The 15,296-nt window shown below is 40.3% G+C and overlaps 1 protein-coding gene across 5 annotated transcripts in view; it reads right to left on the reverse strand.

Moving 5' to 3' along the window:
• KLF12 (KLF transcription factor 12) overlaps positions 1-15,296 on the reverse strand; it is a 440,360-nt gene that overhangs the window by 52,519 nt on the left and 372,545 nt on the right. For all 5 annotated transcript variants that reach the window (XM_024753929.1, XM_024753927.1, XM_024753928.1 and 2 more), the window contains one exon: positions 15,138-15,200. In XM_024753929.1, the coding sequence (XP_024609697.1) occupies positions 15,138-15,200 (63 nt within the window). The remainder of the gene's footprint in view (positions 1-15,137; positions 15,201-15,296) is intronic.

Below are 15,296 nucleotides of genomic sequence, written 5' to 3' on the forward strand. Positions count from 1 at the left end.
CTACACAGTCCATTTCCTGAGGAAGTCAGGCTTCATTGTTCCCGTTTGGAGAGAAGTGTTAAAAATGAGGAGTTTGTGGAGAATCGCTTTGGAGACCTACCTTCTACCACAAAAGGATGAATTATTTACCAGCAATATAACCAGGCATGCCTGAGAGCAAATTATTGATTTCAGGGCCCATTTCTAATTCTGTATCAGGTCCCCTTGGTCAGGAGGTAAGTACATAACCCACATAGAAGGCAGAGTCAGACACAAATGATATTTAGACGATTGTCTTTGAGGGAGGACATAATTAGGAGTTGGCATTTAATAAAAATAATAACTAACACACACAATCCTGTTCCAGCTGGATCGTTAACCTGAATCCACACATTTAAATTTTAACTTGCTGAGCTCTAGAAAAGAGGTATTTTTGTTATATTTTTACCCCTGAGGAAAACGGTGGTGAGGAATCTGATGACTCGCTTAAGGCCAAACAACCAATAAATGCAGAGGACACGACCTGAACTAGCATCCCCTGATCTTAAAGCCTGTGCTTTTTATCCATTGAGTTGCCTGGATTTTTGTTTTTATATTTATTCATCCCAGGTCAATTTTAAAGGCCTTAAAAACTTACTGGAGAATAGAAATCTACATTCAGTACTTCCGAGGCCACATCTCCCTCTGTGGCCAATTACAGCCCTAGATTTGCTTTGATGGACATTTCCTATAGAGTAAACGATCCTCCCTTATTATCATCAGCAGGCCCTTTTTGGTGTGCGCTCTGGGACCATGGGTCCACAACTGCTATGATCCTGGGGAGGTCCAGCTTCTTAGCCCTTGGGAAGATAAGTGGTTTAACTCTTCACACCAACATGGATTTGATATTCTTGCACGGTGCCACTTAAAATGCAGGACCTGTTGAGTTAGCTAATCGATTAAAAAGAGAAAAGATATGTATTCTTTGTTCATCTGACAATGTCCCATGCCTTAATCCTGTTAAACCACAGAGCCACCACTTAAATCTCGTTCCAAATCCTATTTCCAGAGTTGTGATGTTTGTGGGTGTCTGCGTCTTTGAAGGTGTGGCGATAAAAACAAGAAGCTTGATTTTCAAATCCATCAATATACACAAGGCACAAAAAAGTCATGGAATTCATGGAATTAGCACACCCAAAGGACAACGAATTAAAAAAAATTACCTACACAAAGCTCATCCAGGAGATGACCCCTTTTTATTAGACTAATTACGAGGAAATATAAAAGGGCAAGCTTTTATTAATCAAGCTCTTTTCACTCTACTAGGCAGGAAGAACTACTAGGCAGGAAGAAAGCAAAGAGACAGGGTGTTAATGTAAGCCTAATAATTAAATTCAGAATCAAGTAGATCAGAGGAAAGGGTGTAAATGGAAAAGTCAGGTGGAGGTAACAACTGGAATCTTAATCCTTTATAAAACTACATGATTGTGGAAACAAAAAGAGAAATGCAAAGCTGTCAAACATATGTATTTTTAAAGTACCAATATAGGAGGTTACATTTAAGAGAAAAGTGAACAGTGACCAAAAAAATACCACCGAGGCATTTTGGAGCAGCTTGCCTTCCAGAGCAGTAAGTCCTTTCCTACAAAATCTCTTCTATTTATTTTCGTATCATCTCTGTGAAATATATAGGCAAGAGCAGGCATGAGGGACTCAATCTTGCCCCAGATCAGATAATTAAGAGAGTGACAGATGAGGCCCCCAATCTCTGAAATTCAGGTCAGTATTCTACAATTATCCTTCAACTATTTTGTTGAGTATAACAATTATAAGCAGAGGAACGGTAGAGATGATGTAAGTAATGTCTCAAGATGTTTCTAACATGAACACATTTCTTGTTGCTCTCTGAATCTGAGTATTTCTACTTTTAAAAAAATACTGAATAAGGAACAGGAAACAGCCATGAAAAAGTGGAAGGGAAACCATCAAAGTCAGGAGACAGAAGGTCTAATCCCAGCTCAAATTCGCTGTGCAAACTTGGACAACATTCCTTAAACTCTCTGGGGGACATGTAAACGATGGCAAGGCACTGGCCGAGTTGTACAGAAGGGCAATCCCCTTGGCATTTTACAAACATCATTGTAGGCATGGTGAAGGCTGAGTACAGCAGGGAGTAGAAAGAATCAGAATCCAAGGAGGCCATTAGGAGCTCAGGTTAATACTTCAGGTAAGAGGTGGGATGAAGAAGAACCAACACAGCCAAGAAAGATTTACAAAGAGGAATGCTAGATTGGGTGATCAAATAGATGTTGGTTTTGACAGAGTTGAAGTTGCTGTGAGGCTTCTGGCTTGGGTGGCTGTGTGGGTGGAGAACAGGAAGAAAACTGGGCCTGGAGGAGCTGAACAGATAGATTCTTTTCCAGTGCTAAGTCTTTCCATGGAAGAAAGGGGTCAGGGTACTTGGTGCTTTGGGAAAAGACGCCTTTGGGTACTAAGATCTATTTATTTAGTTGAGGCTGAGTGTCTCACCAAGCAGCCCTGGGCTGGACATATACCGGGGCAGGTGGCATCATTTTATGATGGGCTGTTGATAGCATACAGAGGTGTAGTAAGTTTGCACGCCGAGGACACGGCAGGCTCCGTTTAGGTGTACCGTGAGAGTTTCTGTCTGATTTACCTGTGGGTGTGTGTGGCTACTCACTCTTAATAATCCTTTCTCCACAGAGTAGCCAGAGAGAGCCTTGCAGATAGACACATATCTGGTCATTTCATTCTCCTGCCGTGGTTCCGTTACACTCAGACCACAGGCTGCAGGCTTCTGTCCCGGCCAACCTCTCTGCCCTTACCTTGTTTCACCTGCTCCCCACTCACTTTTTTATGTTCCTTGGATTTTCCAAATGTGTTCCCATCTTAGGGCCTTTGTGTGAGTTGTTTCGAGCACCTGGACCATTTCCCCCAGAGGCCCACACAGCTGGCTCCTTTTCATGCATCTTCCAGCTTGTGTGTCTCCTTCTTTCAAGAGGTTTTTTTCTGACCAAGCCCCTGGGGTGGCTTTCCAGTCGTTTCCAATCATCCCCCCGTTACACTTTCATCAGAGCACTTATCACCTCCAGACATTTGTTAGTTATCTATCTTACTCGACTCCATGGTAAGCTCTGTGAGATCACAGGCCCGTTTGTCTTATTACATACAGTGTCCCCAGAGTGCAGAAAAGTGGCCAGATCATTGCAGGTGCCATAATTTCACTGAATAAGGGAACAAATGAATGAACACAAATATTCTAGAAAAGCGATGATGCTATCGAGTACAAAACAAAAAACCCACAAAACCTCTGGCAGTTTCAAAAGTGATCAGGTTTGCAAGTGACATTGAATGTAAATACTTAAATTGTAACTTAAAATTAAATTCAAGCTAAGAAACAGAACAAAAATGGAAAGCAAGTACGTCAAGTCCCACCAGGCAGGTAGGCAGAAAAGTGTTCAGCTAATGTGTTCTAGGGCAGCAGTCGGGTTTAAAATAAACAAGGAACACAGGAACACTCTGCTTGCTATCCTCATTTTCTAAAAGGTCTCGCTGATGTCTTCTGGTATTTTCTGAAGCCTTTTCTTCCCCCTGAAAACCGTCATCACAATGATCTACAACATTCAATCAAGTCTCCCATTCAGGAGAGGAGAGAGGGGCTGAGGTATAAACTCACACAGATCTTCTCTTCATCTTTTCTCACCTTTCCATGCCAATATGCTTTGCTTTAGTGCCCCAGGAGGTACCCTCCACATAGGCTACAATAGGAAGAGTGCCCCCTGGGTTTGTGCGATATGGCCGTCCTGGAAAGAGAGAACCGCCAGCCAAGCATGGCAGTACATTCCTGGCTGCCTAGGCTTCTTTATGGGGGAGGATTTTCCATTAAAAATGTCCTGGCGAGACAAAAAAAACTGTCACTGCTATGTACAACGAGTTCCTAATAACCAAAATGAAAATGGGCTACATTGTATATTATTCTTGAGGCTGGTGCTGCATTGGTTTTAGGTTTAGTCATAACTCAGGGGACTCTCCGGGTCCCTTCCTCTCAAGGGTATTCCCGGGGCTCTCTGCTCCCATCTCAGTGGTCTCCCTGCTACCTGAGCTTTCTTGAGACACAGGAGAGCGTCAGCCACAAAATTCAATGAAAATGTAGTCTTCGAGAAGCTTCCAAGGTAACATTTGAAATACATGGCATAGATTATGGAAAAGACATTCTCTATTAGCCAAGATAATAAGGACTCCTCCAAATAATTGAGATTACATGGTACAGAGGACTTCCAGTAACTTCCAAAGACTTAACAGACAGTTTCATGATCAATAACAAGGCTACTGTCCACAAAAATAGAAAAATCCACGAGGGTCAGCAAAATCCCATAGGAAATATTGGCGCACTACCAACGGGAAGGGGAGGGAATGAGTCTAGTCCCACTTAGAGGCAGAGACTGGGTCAACTGGCAACATTTCAGTCTCCTCTCAAGATCACTCCATGAGCTTTCACAGTACACCCTCCATTTACCAACTTCTACCTCTAGGTGGCAGCAACTTCCTTCTGTTCTCAACACCCTCGCCTTTGGCCTTTGCTTCCTACCTTCAATACAATTCCACCCTTCCTTCTCTTTCTCAGAAAAACACTTCACAGCCTGTAAAGTTTGGGGAAGATTATTGTAAGCCACTTGCACTGTAAGAAATCAGTCAACTCTTTCGGTTAAGCTACAGGGTTCTTCAAAGAGTACGAAATTAGAAAAACAAATACCATATGGTAACACACACATATATATGGAATCTAAAAAAAAAAAAAAAGGTTCTGAAGAACCTAGGGGCAGGACAGGGATAAAGATGCAGACATAGAGAATGGACTTGAGGACACAGGGAGGGGGACGGGGAAGCTGGGACGAAGTGAGAGAGTGGCATGGACATATATACACTACCAAGTGTAAAACAGATTGCTAGTGGGAAGAAGCTGCATAGCACAGGGAGATCAGCTCAATGCTTTGTGACCACCTAGAGGGGTGGGATAGGGAGGGTGGGAGGGAGGGAGACGCAAGAGGGAAGAGATATGGGAACACATGTATATGTATAGCTGATTCAGTTTGTTATAAAGCAGAGACCAACACACCATTGTAAAGCAATTATACTCCAATAAAGATGTTAAAAAAATTAAAAAGTACAAAATAATTCAGGTCTAAAGTGAAAAATAATAGAAAGCTATTTTCTTTCTTTCTCCAGACCTATCAACTACAAAATCTAAGGAAAGAAATGTTTCTTTTTCTTTACAGTCCTCTAAGGAAAGAAGGCAATGAGTAGAGGAATGGGAAAATAGATGGAATTGGAGAGATTTCTATTTTACAAGAACATTAATTTAATCCCATGGGTAATTTAAATCATTGCTTTCTAAAGGATATAACCCAATATGTCTTATGTATGAAGACATTCCAAATATAGGGTGGAAGAGAATAATTACTAGTCACACAGAATTAGTAACATACAGAGTGTTAGTTACCCTTCTGTTTATTTGGCCTTCACAGAAACTGAACTAAAGTGGCTCCATCTGTAACCTAAAAAGCTATCATTTCTGCTTGGATGTACCACCTGCCCTTCCTGGAACATGTATTCACCTAATATATCAAACCACAGTCCTACCTACCTATACTCACCTGCTCAGGATTCTAAACTGTTACAGTTAAGAAGGACCCAGGAGAGTCGAAGTAACTTATAGCCTCATTTGAGATTATAATAACTACTGGGTGTGCCAAAAAAATCACCCAGGTGGTAGAAGATTCCTTTTATGTGAAGTTGACATTCAATTGTGGGCTAATACCTAGGGTTTATGAAGCACTTTCTTTCAAGGTGATACTATGACGAGTATTATCTCTGTTGCACTCTTCCCAAGACCGAATCTGAATAGTCTGGGTGAAACACCATTCATTCGTTCACTTAACAGGAATACTGGGATGAAAGGAGCAGAAAGATCGATTTAGTGTAAGTGACAAATTTATACTAGAACCCAAGGCTGCAGACTTCAAGCCCTATTGATTTCAGAGGAGCTTCCTCTATTTTATATCTTTTCACAACTGTGTTTGTTTTTTTCATAAATTTTTATTTATTTATTTATTTATGGCTGAGTTGGGTCTTTCTTGCCGTGCGCGGGCTTTCTTTAGTCGCGGCAAGCGGGGGCTACTCTTAGTTGCGGTACGCAGGCTTCTCATTGCGGTGACTTCTATTGTTGCGGAGCACAGGCTCTAGAGCATGCAGGCTTCAGTAGTTGTGGCTCGCGCAGGCTCAGTAGTTGTGGCTCGCGGCTCTAGAGCGCAGGCTCAGTAGTTGTGGCACATGGGCTTAGTTGCTCCGCAGCATGTGGGATCTTCCAGGACTAGGGATCGAACCCGTTTTCCCCAGCATTGGCAGGCGGATTCTTAACCACTGCGCCACCAGGGAAGCCCTTAAGTGTGTTTGGTTTTATTTGTTTATTTTCTACTTTTTTGGCTGCGTCTCGTGGCACGCGGGATCTTAGTTCCCTGACCAGGGATTAAACCCATGCCCCCTGCAGTGCAAGCGCAGAATCTTAACCACAGGACAGCCAGGGAAGTCCCGGTGTGTTTGGTTTTAAAAGCTGCTTTGGAAAATACATGATTTAAAGCAGGATTTCTGGGAAAATGGAGAGGTTGAGGGGATCAGGATCAAAAACTGTTAAGTTTCAAGAATGAAGTCTATTTTGACTAAACACTCTTCTTGGGTTTTGAACATTCAAGAGTGAGGCCGGAGAGAAGCCACTTATTCTAGTTACTAATTGCAGGGGTGCCTCCATCATCCAAAATATAAGAAAAGACTGCCTCCAAGGCATAACAGTGAAGTTCAGTAACTGCCTTTACTGGTCGCTTCTAGTTCTCGGAATAACAGGGCAAGTGGACGGTGCTGGTTTATGAAGCACCGTCTTTCCCATCACTGTTTGGTACCAGCAGCTCCTCTTCCTTTGGGACATTCCTCCTTACGTGTGGTCATAACAGGACAGTCAACCACCTCGGCCAAGGGCTGGGCACCTGTGCCAGGCTGGGGCTCTTCAGACTCTGACCTCCTTGATTGAGATCGGGGAGCTGGAAAACAAGTCCAGCTCCCGTCGTTCTGGGCCTGCACCTGCTCATTCAATCTCGCTCCTGGGTGCTGTCCCGCTCCCTGTGTGTCCTGAGGCCCGGCTCCTCTTTCTTCCTTTGACTCCCATAACCCACCTCATGTCCTTCGACAAAATTACCTTTTGCTTAAGGTAAACAGACTCAGTTTCCATTACTTCCGACAAAAGAAACTCACCTGATAAAGGAGACTAAACTGAATGAAAATTGAGACACAGGTAATGGCTACAGACAGCGGATTCCTGCAGGGTCCTCCGCTCTCCTGCTACTTATTAGCTGAGGGTTTATGTGCAGCAGCTGTGACTAAAACCCGTGTGATATGGGTTGGTTTTAATTGGGGGGTAAATAGGTCACACGCTATCTACTGCTCTCTTAGAACCGATTAAAAGAAATATATTCATTATGAGGGTATTGGTCCTTCCTTAGGTAATCTAGTACGGTACCAAGAAACGTAATAAATAGAAACTTTATGAAATTGTTAAGAATTGTTAAGAAACTATGAAAATCTAGGGGTCAGCTGAGAAAAATTATAGTAAGATGAGGATATATTATTTAATTTTAAAATTGCTAGTTCACTGTCCATGTGTATACAGATAAATCTCCACGGCTAGAACGATTATATTGGAAATATGACTGAAAAACCCAAATCAAAACAAAACCGCTGGTACCCCAAGCATTCTCTTAAGATTTATGATCCTGAGTGGTATTCCCAGCACATTCAAGAACACATTAGGATTTCTGATTGGGTCCCAATATGAAGTCATTATTCTTTCAAATATATACATTTAGAAGTCAGCTTTGGTTAGTTAATTCTTTAGCCCAAAAATCTCCACTGAAAAATACTGTAAAAGGCTAAGAAAGACTGAGGCTCCTCTAGAGATATATAAAATAAGATCTTTCACTGTTTTAATTTCATACATTAATTATAACAGAGCTTGTACTGGTGCTAACAGTAGGGACATCATTTTTTTGATATTGGGACAGTTTTTTCCTTGCATTATTCATTAATGACTCCCTACATCCCCTTATTCTGCCTGTTTCATTACAACACAACCATTATTTTAAAGGTCTACATCTGAACAAGTTGAACAGGGAGGGGGTTACGATGGAGGATAATGTACACTGCACACACTTCAAAACTATAAAGAGCTGTAGTTTAAGTAGCTTTCCCAGTAAAATCATGATTCCTGATTGTGTGGATTTTAAATACCCTTAAGCTATATAAAACCAAGCTAAGAAACAACAATTATATGAAAAAATGTGCTACAAATCCCAGAATTACAAACAAGTCATTTTGTTTTTTCTTTCTGCTTACTTTGGATTTAATTTGCTCTTCTTTTTCTGGTGTCCTAAGGTAAAAACTTAAAGATTATCGATTTTATAGAGACACAGACGTAGAGAACAAACATATGGACACCAAGGGGGGAAAGTGGCGGGGGGTGGTGCTGTGATGAATTGGGCGATTGGGATTGACATGTATACACTAATATGTATAAAATGGATGACTAATAAGAACCTGCTGTATAAAAAAATAAAATAAAATAAAAAAGGTTACTGACTTTAGATCCTTCTTTTCTAACATATGCTCTCAGTGCAATACATTTCCTCCTAAGCACTGCTTTTTGATGCAACCTACAAAGTTTGATAAGTTGTGTTTTCCTTCACAGCTGACCCTTAAACAGCACAGGTTTGAACCGTGTGGGTCCATGTACATGCAGATCTTTTGAGGTTGGTTGAACCCGTGTATGGGGAAGCATGGATACGGAGGGCTGACTGTAAAGTCACACACAGACTTTCAACTACACAGGGTCAGTGCCCCCAACCCCTGCTTGTTCAAGGGTCAACTGTAGTTAAAAGTATTTTTAAATTTCTCTTGAAATTTCTTCTTTGACCCCTGTATTACATAAGTATGTTGCTAAGTCTCTGTATATTTTTAGATTTTTCCAAACAAGTCCTTTTGAATACTGAACTAATATTTCTTGGTCATGCTAAAATTAGTTAATACAACAGAGATGTTTTAATACACAATAGTACCACACCTAGCTACGGCACTGAGAAGATGTCACAAAGAACAAGGAATATATTGGCATGCCCAATAAGACACTAATATGGTCCTGAGCAGCGGGGTGGTAAAAACAAATTACTAATGAACTTTTCATCGAAAAATGTCTCAGAAGTGGTGACCTTTTAGCTCGGCATGATCTTATAGCCTTAATTCTCCCATAATTAGAAAATAATTGTAGAAAATAACTTACTTTAACTTTTTCCCCAAATCATCTTTATTGTGATTGAAGTAATACTAGACACAAAAATCAGCTGATATTACAGGAACGTGAAACAATTTTATCGACCATTCTTGCTGAAATTCTGGGTAATAGAGAATTGAAGAAAATTAGACCAAAGGTCGTTAAGAAGGGCAATCTGAAAGACAGCATATAAGTTTAAAGTATACATAACTGTCACCAAGCTAAACTTGAGGAGGTGGTGGAAGTAACGAATTTACTAGCTGACACTGGATTATAACATAAGAAAAGATATGGATTTGGAGGGATTTTAAATGTGGCAACACTGTGGAAGTACTTTTCATTGTAATTCAGGATACAGAGAACTCGCAAACTGGTTTATGATTATATAAACTACGGCCCATTTTCTGAATCTGTTATCAAACACTGGAGAGACCATGCTTCCCAATTAAATCTAAAGGCAACCTGCTGTTATTTATTTGCCAACACGTATGGATTTAAAAAGAAAAAAAAAAAAAAAAATGAAGGCCAGGCAGGCACTCTGGGAACTGGAATTTTCACATATTAAAGTTCAGACACAGTATCATAATTTTTGCCCCGTAAGTCAAGAGGCAGGCGCTTCCCTGGTGGCGCAGTGGTTGAGAGTCCGCCTGCCGATGCAGGCGACACGGGTTCGTGCCCCTGTCCGGGAAGATCCCACATGCCGCGGAGCGGCTGGGCCCGTGAACCATGGCCGCTGAGCCTGCGCGTCCGGAGCCTGTGCTCCGCAACGGGAGAGGCCACAGCAGTGAGAGGCCCGTGTACCGCAAAAGAAAAAAAACCAAACAAGAAGCAGTGAAATGCTCTGGTAATTAAAATAACATAGTCAATATTATCTATAAATAATGAGCGTGCAAGGATCTGCAGGATGATGAGTACACATTTTGGCAGGGAGCAACTGCTACATGTTGGAATGGAAAGCAACGTCCTTATCAGGCGTCTCTCTCCTCCTGCTTTCTCTCCCCCGTCACATCAATCTCAGGGGAATTTCCCAGACAAAAGCCTTCTGCTTAGCTTGTAATGAATTAAACATCCATCTGATTTAATCTCTAGCATTTCTCTTGCTCTGCCCACAGGTAACTAACTGCCACGTAGCAGAAAGCTGACTGGACAGGAGTGCAGCGGACTGGTTTTATGCCTACACCTGACATGGAACACATTTCCGTCTTTGGACCTCCATTTCTACGTTTGTAAAAGTGAGAGGCTGAACTGAACTTGATAATGCTTACAGTTTCTTTTCAGCCCCACAGTTGATAACTACTGCATTTGGACATGTAGAACACGGGTTAGTTCTACCTCAGCTTTCTGAAAGGTTTCCAATATCAACAACTTGAGCACCTTCCTCTGTTAAGGCAAAAAGTTTAAGCACGAAGGAATGTCCTTATTTTTATGACAAAAATCCATACTGGTTATACCCTTCAAAAAGTCTCAATGAAGTCATGTCTAACATTTGCAACTATACGCATATAAATATTTAAGTTCATTGTAGCACAGCGTATCAAACAATAAAACATCAAAGCGTGCAAAGGCTCTTCCTGCCCTCCCCAAAACTGGTGACACAGAATTTTTTCACTTCCAAATGTGAAATGTGATTCACACCCAGAACGTGTCACAATTTGCATGGATAGGCTACTAAAACTGGAGCTTCTTTTGTAGACAGCTACGTAACATTTCAGGCATGTTGGTAAGAAAGGAATCATGACTGAGACTGGTGGTGGCAGCAGCCGGTTGGTTAGAGAAAATTAATCCTATTTTACTAATGGCAATTCCTATTCACAATGCCTAATTTTCTCCATTATCGTATAAATAGTCCACAGTGTCTATTACGTGACACATACCTCTGCCACATAATAGCCCTACATGGATGCTTTGGGTGCATAGTACAACCATGACTACACCATCATCAAACAACCATATACACCCAAGTCTTTGAAAACTTTGGGACTGGAGCAGGCTGGAAGGAGAAATAAAGAGAAGAACGAAAGAAAAGCTATAAATGAGCATATACTACGTGTATGTTTTTGGAATCCTCCCACTGATCCTGGCAAGCTTGGAGCCTTAGATCAACTTCGACGTTCAGTTCAGAGATACTCCCCACCAAGCCCCTCCCTGTCCTGGTTCAACCTACACACCAAACACAGGTTCCAGATTTCTAGAATAGCTTTAGGAATAAAAGAGCTGAAAGACGACTTGGAAACAGCCACTCTCTGTGGGTTTGGTATCAGAATACAAGAGCTTCAAGCAAAAAGATCTGTGAAGAAGAAAAGCCTATCTGTACATTCAACTCCCTAATAAGACTTGCCCCATTTGCCCCCCCATGGAGCAAAGTATATTTTTTTCCTGTCATTATCATATGTAAGAAAAAATACCAAATGCTCTTGAAAAGGTTCACATTGGACAAAGGAAGGTGTAAAAGAGGAGAGCTGTGACACGTGACATAGAGAATGAAGTTCATGTGCTGAACCTCAAAGGCTTCATCAATCCTCCAATCAACAAATATTACTAGAGCGGGATGGCAGTCAGGGGAGAGCCATTCTGATAGAGTTTATGTCCGGTCTGGATTACTACCTCCGATTAACTGAATATTAAATGAGTTGTCCGGTGATCTTGTGTTCTCTACTGGGGTGCTAATAGATCTTGCAAGAGGTTCTTACTGCCATTTCTTAATCCTAAAAGTTAGCAGATAGTTATAACAGACCTGGCTCTATCCTAACATCTGTCATTGGACCCTTTACAGTCTGGTGCTTTCAGCTCCTTCCTGGTTATGTATATTTTTTTAACCACATTTTCTTTCCATTCCAGCAGGTTTGTTTGTCTTGAACAGACATTCTTTTCCACACCTTTCTTCAACTCCAAAGGAAATGCTGCCACAGGAATGAGGCCAGTGGATGGATGCTGCCTCTTGTACTGACATTGTGCAAAGAAAAACACTACTTACAATTTTAAGCCATCTTTACTCAATAATAAACAGTGGTTTTGATAGTTCAACCACAGCTGTTGACATTTACAACCAATTGTCATGCATTTCCTAGGCATAACTTACAAGTTCAAGCTTTTTCATCTTTTACTGAGGTTTAATGCTTTATGTGATGAACAATATTTTTTAACTGATTGCACCACTTGCTGGCTTCACAGAATCACCCAACATCACTCACATATAATGTCTGCGGATCTAACTCAAGCCGGAACCAAGTTAGTGCTGAACTTGCCATCTAATTCTATAAACTATCCCAAACTTCTATTTTGTGGAGAGCAACTATCACTTTCATATCCATGGCTAGCATGAGTATTTAAAACTTCTGAATTTTCAGAGTCAATATTTCACAAAGAAATAGCGAGAGTTTATCACTTAAGTAGACGTAGATGCTGGGTGATTCACTGGGCTTCTTCCTAGCTGGGTGATTTATTTCCATACACCAGCCTCATAGTATTTACATAAGAAAAAATTCAAGGTAGCATATGCAATAGGATTTTTAACTAAACACATGACCAAATAATTTAGAAATGTCTCCAGGTCTTTGTATATGTATTTCAATCAATAAAGGAAGCGCTGTGCCAACCCTCTGCTTTTCCTATTAATTCTGGGTCTTTGCTCAAAAACCTTCTTCTTGGGGATGGGTTTTCTGACAATCCTCTTCCTTCCCCTGTACTTTTCCCCTTCCCAACTGCTCACTCCCAAACTAGTCTTAAACAGAGCTGATAACATTCTCCTCTGAACGTTATACTATGAATGTATCTCTTAGAGCATTATCCACATTTTATTAAATATTATTTATATGATGGCATATTGTATATTATATATGTGAGGCATCACACACACCCCTCTCCTACAAGACAGTGAGCCCCATAAAGACAGAAAGCATATTTTATTTATCCTTGTAATCTAGTGCCTGAGAGTGTATATAAATGTTGCTGAATAAATAAATGTTGAATTTTCTCAAGCCTAGTAGTAAAGATCCCGTTTGTTTTTCATGGATTATTTCTCTGGAGATAAAAGTGGTTTAAACTTACTAACCAAATACTGTGCTATGAATTATGTAGGAACAAGTTACTGTTATTCTAATACTCCAGAAAGGAAAAGTGAAGGAAAGAAAATGTGTTATGTACTCGGTGTTCCACGTTTAGCCACTGAGAAATAAGGTGTAGAAACTGGATTTCATACCTGACAGCGTGGTACTCTACCCATTAGCTTATGTCACTCACTCGAACAGCTCCTATTCTCTATTTGTAATAAAGTTTCTTTAGCACAATATGCTTTGGACTAAGAAGGAATATCAGTTCCATGAAGTCAAAAAAGGGCCTGATTTCTCCCTTTCCTTTTATGTAATGGTAATCAGCATTATTATCCTCTCAGCTTTCCAGGTTTGACAGGGAACGGTAATGCTTTAGTGACTGTGAGAAACCATGAGGGACGCCCCAGCTTTTAGGGAGTGTGTAAGCAAATGGCTATTTCCTCTGTACTCCATTTCCCACTCTGTGAAAAAGAAAAGCGTAATATTTAACATCACCAAGCTACTGTGAGGGTTAATTAGATTTAATGGGGGAAGGGAGGCAAGCTGGTTAGGCACTATTCAAATTCAAAGACTCATTATTTTGTGTCTAAAAATAATCCTGATTTAGGAGTAAAATTAATTTGGAAGCTCAATCTTTGGTAATCATCTTCCCAGACCTAAAATTTTAAAAAAATGCCATAGTTTTTAATCAAAATCCCATTCTAAGCGCAATTCAATGAAGTAAAAGAATGGAGACCTGTGAAGTCCATTCACCTTTGAAGTAAGACAGTACACAGATCAGTTCTTTCTTTTTCTTTTTTCTTTTCCCTACTTCTCTCCCTCCCTTCCTTTGCTCCTTCCTTCCTTTTTTTGAAGATACACTATGTGTGGAAAGGTTAATTTTGGAGAATGGAGTAACGTAAACAAATATAGATTTTAAATCTACATTGACTTTTGTTCGTTTGTTTCATACGAAACATTTGTGAAACACTTTAAATTCCCTCTTTAAGCAATCAGTAATCAATGTTCTGTGGTTGAAATAACTCTTCAGGTCATATCTGATAAGTTCCATCTCTATTTTTGTTCAAGAACTAGTCAGTCCACCAAGAGGGGTGGGATACGGAGGGTGGGAGGGAGACGCAAGAGGGAGGAGATATATGTATATGTATAGCTGATTCACTTTGTTATAAAGCAGAAACTAACACACCATTGTAAAGCAATTATACTCCAATAATGATGTTTTAAAAAAAAGAACTAGTCAGTGAAAGAAGATCTTTGTATTCCCCAAATTAAAGGACAAATCCCTCGATATTTAAGGCTAAGGTCATAAAAAGGGCATCTAAACAGTAATCATCATAATTAATTTAATAGATTAATTTACTATGAAAATCTTCATGAGAAGTAGAAGCTGGTACCTGAGAAAAATCCGAGTTGTTGTCTAAATCTTACTAAAAAAGTGAGTGTCTTCTAAAAATGGAAAACATTCTTTAAAAATGTAACAGTTGATAATCCTTGGAAATATGCCATATCTGTTAGGAAAAAAACGTTGCACTCAGTTTTTGGTGAGTGAAGACGATTTGGCTGGAAAGGAACTCTATTCGTGTTTGTTTAGAATTTTCCAAAGGAAAGGGAAATAATGTAGTTCAGTCAGTAGAAATGTATTCTCTACAGAGAAAGCAGGAATAATTCTCTTTTAACATAGTCCTATTAAAAATTCCCATAAGACTTATAAATTCTCATCACATAGACTCTATACTCACCAAGCAAACTTCTGATTATTCATTCGATTTCCCCGGACCCTTGATACTGGGGACGGATGTACCCTGTAAGAGATGAGAGTAATCCAGTCATTGAAAAAGCATTTTCCTGATTATAAATGAACAAACAAAAAGTGATCTGGCTTATAAATGATCTCTTTT

The sequence above is a fragment of the Neophocaena asiaeorientalis genome, unplaced genomic scaffold, assembly GCF_003031525.2.
Source record: "Neophocaena asiaeorientalis asiaeorientalis breed wild unplaced genomic scaffold, Neophocaena_asiaeorientalis_V1.1 scaffold212, whole genome shotgun sequence".
Lineage (NCBI taxonomy): Eukaryota > Metazoa > Chordata > Mammalia > Artiodactyla > Phocoenidae > Neophocaena > Neophocaena asiaeorientalis.